The following is a 9,667-nucleotide window of genomic DNA, read 5'->3' on the forward strand; positions in this document are numbered from 1 at the left end:
CGTGAGTTCCCTTCCGGAACGGACACGATAATAATACTTACTTTACTCTACTCGGCATCAACAGTGTTGTCAATGCTTGTGTTTGTAGATGAGTGTGTCTGGGTGCAAGAGTCTGGTCACATCGACACGCGGCTACGTGTCATGGTTGTGCTGTTCTGTGTCTGGGTGCGAGAGCCTGGAAATGTCGACACACTGGTGGGTGGGTGTCATGGTTACAGTGTTTCGTAACTGTGTCCACTGCACCTGCCGAGTGTATAAGTCAAACAGAGCAAAGGGAGGGTGGTGGGGAATCGGTGTAGGGAGAACCAGCCATGAGATACTTCTGAAGTAGCTAGAATCAAACTTATACTACAAGTACCATGATAATCCTTTATAAAAAATGGAAGGAAAAAGAATGTGTAGTAACTTCAACTAACTAGCAAGCATATTTTCGCACCCAGATACACCCTTTGGTGGAGCAATTGTACATTTTCATGTGTACATGTATGTGTTGGTTGGCTAGGGGTTGGGGGGGGGGGGGGGGGGGGGGTTGGGGGAGGTACAAGGTCAGTGTTGTACCACACCCTGACCACAAGCTATGAACAACACTAACAGCAGAAGCCATAGCAGTTTGTGCTGGGATTGCACCATTCAACAACTTGTAAGGCTGAAGAATTGACCGCCACTATTCAGCCTGGTCTACACCACACAGCTATGAATGACCACACACGCACACGCACACACACACACACACACACACACACACACACACACACACACACACACACACACACACACATGCCCACACACGCACACACACACGCACGCACGCACACACACCAGATAACTCTCAACGTTAAAACAGCAGGATTGCTCCTATACAATGTCGGACGTGGACAGAAAGTGAACTTAGACAGCAGGACTATCATGAACCGGCCAGCGGATCACAACACGGACAGAGTGAGCAAGTTTAAAATGCGTGTCTAAAAGCAGCTGTGTGCGCGTGCAATAAATAAAATCCAGCATCTTCCAAAAACAGAGAAAAGCAGAGAAAAACAAGAGAAAACACAGAAGATGAGAAAGTTGAGCAGTGGTAGAAAACATGTGCGTGTGCTTGTGTGTGTGCTTGTGTGTGTGTGTGTGTGTGTGTGTGTGTGTGTGTGTGTGTGTGTGTGTGTGTGTGTGTGTGCATGTTTGTACGGGTGCGAAAGCAGGTAGGCCGAAGCCATTGCAAGGTCAGTACCGTCCGAACGGCTGCCAGCATTAGGCCAGACAAAGTAGCAGAAAAGTGAAGAAAAGCCCTTCTTTGTGTCCACACTGCGTAAAAACTGACCGCAGAGAAGGCTGGGCAGCACCGGAGCAAGAGAAAGAGCACATTGTAGCTAACAGCAAGAGAGACAGACAGACGCACAAGTCAACCATGACCATGCATTACCACGCCTATCAACAACCACTAAAAAAATTAATCCGCGTAAAACGACGGGGATGTTGGTTGGTCGGTTATACTCCATAAATAGAATCGACGACCAAATAAGGCTAAATTTAAACAACTGCAGTGTTTCAAAGTGAAGAGCAGGGTGAGGGGGGGGGGGGGGGGGGCTACGTCTCTCTATAATGGGGTACTGTGGACGATATCATTAGAGAGATACTTGATTATCATAGGCATGTGGGCACACACAGGCAAAAGGTGACAACAGGCTACGGGCTAAACACTGAAGAAACAACTTGCTAAGAGCTAGTATATTGTTGGCAGCGGACTGCGTCTGTATTCCAGTCCTTAAGGGCGTCTACCATGGTCAGAGTGGAACTGACAGTGTGGCATCTACTAGTACTAGTACTAGTAGCATCAACATGTTCACACGACGGGGTGAGAATGCGACACACCGGGGTGATCACAATCAGACCCAGTGTGACATAGGATGCACGCTCAAGTGATATACCACCCAATCAGGCGCAGTGTGATATAGTATGTACGCTCAAGCGATATCATACGAACACAAGCAGACCCCGTGTGGTGGGATACATGTATGTGCACTCAAGCGATGGAGGGTAATCAGACATTGGCACTTTCCTTACACATCATAGACAAGCTGACAGTAAACACAACAACAACAACACTGATCAAGCCACAACGCCAGCCAGCACTGCGCATGCACTGTGCATGCAGTGTGCACGGAGGCAGTCAGAACACTAAGGTGACGTTGCACAGTCCCGGTTACAGATACGAGAAACATGACGCGACGTGCACACTCTCTCCATCGAGCAACGTCTTCATGATCACCGTGGCGTGGAGAGAGAGAGAGCGTGCATCACCGCTACGGAGAAGACGGCGTGATGTGCAGGACAGACTGCTCACGTGTGTTGGAGTGCTGCTGTCATTAGCACGGCTATCTTGATGACAATTCCATGTCATGACTAACACACACACACACACACACACACACACACACGCACACACACTGCGTGGCTGAAGAACCAGCGTCATCACTAGCACGCACGCCAGAGCTAGGACGTACACCAGATTGCCAGAGCTGGGACGTACACCAGATCGGCCAACATCGAGAGCATCAACCTACATACTGATGGCACCGAATCGAGAACGAAACGCCAGAGCGTGCGCATCGGGTCCATGATCATCCTGACGCAGTTCAACGGACATGTCTTTGGACAGACGACCGACAGCACGGGAGTATTCACGATCAAACTTGCCTGTTCACGTACACACACGCGCAAGCACACGTACACATACGCACACACACACACACACACACACACACACACACACACACGCACACACGCATACATATGCACACACGCACAACATGCACAACATGCAACCACAGACAATCGTATGGTGCATTCAAAAGTCAACTTAAGACAAAACAGAGAAGCTCTTGAGTTTAGCAAGCCCAAAGAGAGACACCCAGACAGCCAAAGAGGCGAAAAGACAAGGCAAAGAGAGAGAGAGACAGACAATAGGTAGTTGGTGATCATGAAGATGACAACATGGTCATGGTGCTTGATGCTGTCAAGAAAGTAACACACAGACGAGGGAGTGAGTGGACTACTCTCTAGAGAGACACGGAAATGGAAAGAACACTTCTCTCTGAAGACCAGCATGGTCGAAACGCTAATTCACTGTTATCAGTTCTGTCTCTCTGCTCAATGGTTCAGTCACTTTCCTCTTATAAACAGATATGCAGACAGACAGATAGACGGACTGACTGAGACACACGGACAGACTGACGAAGATACAGGCAGGCAGACGGACATACAGATGAACCGATGAACAGACAAACAGACAGACACATGGACAGACCGGCACACGGACAGACAGGCACATGGACAGACAGACACACGGACAGACAGGCTCATGGACAGACAGACACATGGACAGAGAGGCAGACAACGGGACAGACATACACATGTAATACAGAACACAGTCTCACCTAGATCTAAGCTGGTGCCGCGTACAACTGCCAGAAAACAGAGCAACTCCCAGTACACGGACCTGTGATGGAACAAAACGGTTATGTAAGAAACAAATCAAACAAGACGAACCACGGAGGGACAATGAGAAACAGACAGGCATGGTTTACTGATGTGGTTCACCGAGAGGACGGCTTCAGATCAGCTCCATGACTTGGCTTTCTACAACCAACTCTAAGATTTGGCTCCCTACAAAAAGCTCAAAGATCTGATTTGAATTTCCACATCAGGTCAAAAGGCGAAAGTTCAGAGCGTTACAACTAGTGTTTAAACCGAACACGGATTCTTCAAACGAATAATCTATCGAATAATTTCGCCCTCCATCGAACGAATAATCTATATTCTATCATAAGCATGATGGCATTTTTCAACACTTTTTCAGCACTTTTTAAGTAGTTTTTTTAAATTTTTTGCTGATTAATATCGGATTTTGTTATGTGGAGGTGCAAAACCGGTTAACCTATACCGCCAAGAGTACATAACCCCCCAGAGTGTGCAACGCCTGATCCAGCTCTACATAGGGTCTTGGTCGAAAGTGGTCAAAGACCGAAAATCTCATTCACTGCATCCATGTTTCCCTCGTATGGAAAGAACAGAAGTATTAATACTAGATACCGGTAGGAGATTAAAACTTGGAGGAGAGGAGATTGAGAAGAAATACGAGCAGATCTACGCCGTGCAAATATCAGCAGGGTCAGCACTAGCGCATAGACCTTTTTTTCGATTTCTGATAATTCCTACGACTATTCGATTATTCGTTCACCCCACGAATATTCTAAATTATTCGATTATTCGATTATTCGTTTCAACACTAGAACTTACAACGCTCAGGTATACATTAAAACCTGGTTTAAGCGACCACCCCACGGTGCAAGCAAAAGCGGTCGTTAAAGCCAGGTGGTTTTTATAACCAGGTCCCACAGTGTCTGTGTAGAACTGTCGGTGCATGGAAAAACGGTCGTTAAGAGCAGGTGGTCGCCAAACACAGAGTTCGCTTACACCAGGGTTGACTGTATAGAGCTGATGTACGGCACTCACCGAAAGACAGTGGGGTCAGATTTACCAGCAGTGCCGGTACCGGTGGATGATGAGCCACGTCGCGCTGTCAGCCTCTCCTTGAGCATAGCAGCCATTGGCGCGTTGTAGTCTCCACACTGTAACCGAGCTGCCAGGGACTGTAATTGACTGACCAACCGCAGAGAGAGAGAGGGAGGAGAGAGAGAGAGAGAGAGAGAGAGAGAGGGAGAGAGAGTTAGTTAGTTAGTTAGTTAGTGTGTGTGTGTGTGTGTGTGTGTGTGTGTGTGTGTGCACCATTCTGAAAACATGGAATGCAGCAACCCCACTGGATATCCCCGACCGCCTCATGCAGAGAAGACTGGAATGGCTTGGGCACGTGGTACGCATGCCTGAGGAGCGGATGCCGCGGATGTTGTTGTTTGGCACATTGCTGCCACCACGCCCAGCGTGTGGCCCGCGGAAACGATGGCGAGACGCAATTAGGGTTGACCTGCGACGAATAAACATCGCCGACGAGTCATGGTTTGACACAGCACAGGAACGATCTGAGTGGCGGCAAGCTTATCGAGCAATACAACCAGCTCAGAAACCGGCTCGGGAGATGTCTGCGAGGTGTGCCGGCGTGCATTTGCTCGGCAGCAAGATATCGCCCGCCACAAGTGCATCATGGAACGGCGTAAACCAGTCCAGCAGCAAGCCAACAGCCGCCAGTGCTCCCAGTGTCACCGATGGTTTCGGAGTGCGGGTGGCATTGCAGTCCATCGCTGTGTCCAGTCCAATTCTGCCCCGAATGTTGCCAATGCCACAAGCTCTTCACCTGTACGCCTATGTATTCGGAAACCGTGCTGTACCGCTCACTGTCCCATTTGTGAACGCTACTGTAAGTCGATCCGGGGCTTTGCTATCCACAACTGCAACCGATCCACCAGGCGCCCAACTGCTGATGAAAGGGACAAGTTCCAATTGCAATGTCAGAATTGCCAGAGGCGTTTCAAAAGGCGAAACGACTTATCCCGTCACCAACGCTCATGTCTCCTCTCGTCTCCGTCTCGCTCAACGAGAAACACATGACCTACATGGCAGTGTATACCAGGACCAGGACCAGGTGTGTGTGTGTGTGTGTGTGTGTGTGTGTGTGTGTGTGTGTGTGTGTGCGTGCGTGTGTGTGTGTGTGTGATAAATAGAGACAGAGGGAGATAAATAGAGACAAAGGGGATATATAGAGGTAGAGAATACACGAGAGAAACAATGCTTGCTGCGTGTCAAATATCTACAATTACACAAGTGCACACCACCACTCGGGTTGCCTCCAAAGAGCGCCACAGCTGAAGCCTACCCAAGCGACTTCCCAGTTCCAGCAAGCTTACCTGGAGAGCTCATCTCGTTCCAGACTTTGGATCACATTTTGCTGCATTCCTGCAAGGGATATTGAGAACGAGAGAGAAAGAGAGAGAAAGAGAGAGAAAGAGAGAGAGAGAGAGAGAGAGAGAGAGAGAGAGAGAGAGAGAGAGAGAGAGAGAGAGAGAGAGAGAGAGAGAGAGAGAATATTTACTACAATGAACCGGCCCACCTAATTGATGTCAGCCTGGTGTCTTAGTTGAGATGTTGTCGTGCTGGTGTACCAGAGCCTACCCCGATATGAGGTCAGCAATGTCAGTCACATGGGCAGGAGGGTGTGTGGACCTGGTTGAGAGGACATATGGACCTGGTTGAAAGGATGTGTGGACCTGGTTGAGAGGGCATGCGGACCTGGTTGAGAGGGCATGCGGACCTGGTTGAGAGGGCATGCGGACCTGGTTGAGAGGGTGTGTGGACCTGGTTGAGAGGGCATATGGACCTGGTTGAGAAGGCATGCGGACCTGGTTGAGAGGGTGTGTGGAGCTGGTTGAGAGGGTGTGTGGAGCTGGTTGAGAGGGTGTGTGTACCTGGTTGAGAGGGTGTGTGTACCTGGTTGAGAGGGTGTGTGGAGCTGGTTGAGAGGGTGTGTGTACCTGGTTGAGAGGGTGTGTGTATCTGGTTGAGAGGGTGTGTGTACCTGGTTGAGAGGGTGTGTGTACCTGGTTGAGAGGGTGTGTGTATCTGGTTGAGAGGGTGTGTAGACCTGGTTGAGAGGGTGTGTGTACCTGGTTGAGAGGGTGTGTGAACCTGGTTGAGAGGGTGTGTGGACAGAGTGACACATCCCTTCACATGCGCGCACACACACACACACACACACACACACACACACACACACACACACACTAGTCGGCACTGTCATTTGCATGCCGTTGCAGGCTGGTATTGCAGGCTGGCATTGCAGGTGCATATTGCTAATCAAGGCCAGGGTCACCCTACCCTCACCAGCAACACAGCCAGTACCAGAAATGCCCAATGGGTTGGCGATGAGCGTACTGTGTGCGTGTGCGTGTATGCACCACAAGTTCTCACCTCGGCTAAGCCATCGCTGATAGAAGGGCAGTGACACGTCGGATTCGATGGGAATGTGCCAGACCAGATGGACGGAGACGGAACCTGGTCGAACGTTGCATGACTACCAACAACAACAACGACAGCAGCAGCAGCAGCAGCAGCAGCAGCAGCAGCAGCAGCAACAACAACAACAACAACAACACATCTCTTATCAGCCACTGAATACAGATTTCAAACAACAACATCAATTATTGGCCACAGGCTATGATAAGAATAAAAGAAGTTTTAAAAAGGGGAAGTTAAGGCAAAAAATAAAATTTCACCAGTTGTAGTCTTCGGGGTGCTGAGTCGAATGGTCGTGGTCCGAGGAAGCTGAGCCGCTCCCTTCCTACTTGAATCCCAATCAAACTCGCGCACTTCCACCGAAACTGGGTGACTGCGCCCTACTAGATGGGGATTTGTATGCAAAATGTCACTAAAAGCGCCATTTCGTTCTTATAAAAGCACGGATGACCGCGATTGGCCCATATGTTGTAGTCTTTTGGACGCTGAGTCGACTGGTTTTGGTCCGAAAAGGCTGCGATGCAGCGTTCCTCCTTTATTCCCAATCGAACATGCTTGAACAAGCGGTCACGTGCTCCTGGGTGCCCAAATCACCTGGTCACCAAGCCAGCAGGCGACAAATTTCACACCAAGGTTCAACTCGAGTTCAACTCGAGTGACAGGACTGCACCCAAAAAAGGTCAAACAGGCTAGTAAGTTGTACCCTGCAGGCACGGTGACCAGGTGACTGGCGTACGCAGGAGCACGTGACCGCTTGTTCAACCATGTTCGATTGGGAATAAAGGAGGAACGCTGCATCGCAGCCTTTTCGGACCAAAACCAATCGACTCAGTGTCCAAAAGAGTACAACATATGGGCCAATCGCGGTCATCCATGCTTTTATAAGAATGAAATGGCGCTTTTAGTGACATTTTGCATACAAATCCCCATCTAGTAGGGCGCAGTCACCCAGTTTCGGTGGAAGTGCGCGAGTTCGATTGGGATTCAAGTAGGAAGGGAGCGTCTCAGCTTCCTCGGACCACGACCATTCGACTCAGCACCCGGAAGACTATAACTGGTGAAATTTTAATTTTTGCCTTAACTTCCCCTTTAAGCATCAACAACTAAAACATTCACGAATCAGGTGAGAATTGGTCAAAACTGACCAGTTCACATTGCTAAGAATGCCACCACCCTCAAGGATCAATGCATAGATGTAGCTCCTAAAGCAGAGTCGTGGGAAGGTATTTTAGTGTGGTACGGTCAGCCATCTGAACTACAATTTACTGCTGGCGTTGGGGTGGCTCCTATGAAACGTTTCGAATTTAGAGCCCAAATCAGTGCATTTTTTATTGATTCCCGGGGTACCTGTGGCAAAGGCTGGTATGGTCAATAGTACAGTAGTGACCGTAGTGTGTTGTTTGACGCCGCCACCGCCGCCGCTGTCATTGTTTCTCATAAAGCAGTGGGAGGTGTGGTATCATCAAGTCTATGTGATGATTAGTTATAATTATTGAAATAGAATAATGCAACGAAGGACTGAGATAGGACGACTCGTCAGGAAACTACCAAGGAAAGACTGACCAGCAACAAGAGACATGCACTGTCGATTATGGGCACGGAGTACACACATGCATGCATAGTATGAGTAGTATGCTGTAAGGTTGTACGCACGTCCATGCAAGGAGATGCAGCAGCATAATAAGAAACATGAGAGTGCAAATATGTACGATGTACAAGGGTACACCACAGGAGGTGAGCAGATCACACCCGCCACCACCACCACCACCACCACCATCACAGTGGTCAAAGAGGGGAAAATCCCACTAGCTGCGTCCATGCTTCCCTCGCTCCAGATCACGACTTCCGGAATAAGAATCGCACAACAATACAGTAAAACCGGTCAAGGCGACCACTCGGATAAAGCGGCCACCTGTCCCAGAGGACCACTGCAACCAGAAGACCACTGCAGCCAGGACCACGGGATGTTATTTCCAGTCAAATGACCCTGGATAAGGAGACCCCTGGTTACAGAGACCACATTTTAAATGTCGCTTGAGCGGTCGTCTTAGACAGGTTTCACTGTACACCAGTATACTAGGCGACAGTCAGACAATGTCAGGGTGTTGGAGAGAGATATGCTAGTGATGTTGTATAGAGTATAGTAAGTACAGTGTATTGTGTGTAGTATGCTAATGTGCTAGTGTGCTAGTGTGCGAGTGTGAGAGTGTTGGTGATTGTGCTGATGGTGGTGTAGTGTGCTGGCTTACCTGTGCTTGCATTGAGCCTGCGTAGAGTGAAGCCAGCTTGATGGGCAGGTTGAGACGAACAAAGAAATACAACTGTGCATAGGAGAGTGAGTGGATGAGTGAGAGAGAGAGGGAGGGAGGGAGGGAGAGAGAGAGAGAGAGAGAGAGAGAGAGAAATACTCAGGAACGTTAACACTGAATCACTGAGGTCACCGGTGCTCTCTCCATGTGGATAGGTCCTGTCACTCTCCTCCCATACATTATCAACATGCAAGGACACACTGCAGGTAGTTTCTACCATAGAACAAGGTTTCTAGTTTCGCAAACTTCACTTCTCACCGCCAAAAAGTTCCTAGTTTCCCTACAAGAACAAGTCATTTAACCCTTGCAACCTTGTCCTCAGTTATCCCCATAGGGTACTTTCATATGGATCCATTCTCCACTCAGATTTTGTACAGTCTTCCAAGACCAAGAGTCTTAGT

General features: G+C 49.0%; 1 protein-coding gene across 1 annotated transcript in view; it reads right to left on the reverse strand.

Moving 5' to 3' along the window:
- Positions 1-835: 835 nt before the first annotated feature.
- Positions 836-9,667, reverse strand: part of LOC135819115 (DENN domain-containing protein 4C-like) — a 41,997-nt gene continuing 33,165 nt past the window's right edge. Inside the window, exons 31-36 of the mRNA XM_065332266.1 lie at positions 9,207-9,278; positions 6,913-7,015; positions 5,853-5,901; positions 4,507-4,653; positions 3,429-3,490; positions 836-2,688 (exon numbers count right to left, since the gene is read on the reverse strand). Of these exons, the coding sequence (XP_065188338.1) occupies positions 2,552-2,688; positions 3,429-3,490; positions 4,507-4,653; positions 5,853-5,901; positions 6,913-7,015; positions 9,207-9,278 (570 nt within the window). The 3' untranslated portion in view covers positions 836-2,551. The remainder of the gene's footprint in view (positions 2,689-3,428; positions 3,491-4,506; positions 4,654-5,852; positions 5,902-6,912; positions 7,016-9,206; positions 9,279-9,667) is intronic.

The sequence above is a fragment of the Sycon ciliatum genome, chromosome 6 (assembly GCF_964019385.1).
Source record: "Sycon ciliatum chromosome 6, ocSycCili1.1, whole genome shotgun sequence".
Lineage (NCBI taxonomy): Eukaryota > Metazoa > Porifera > Calcarea > Leucosolenida > Sycettidae > Sycon > Sycon ciliatum.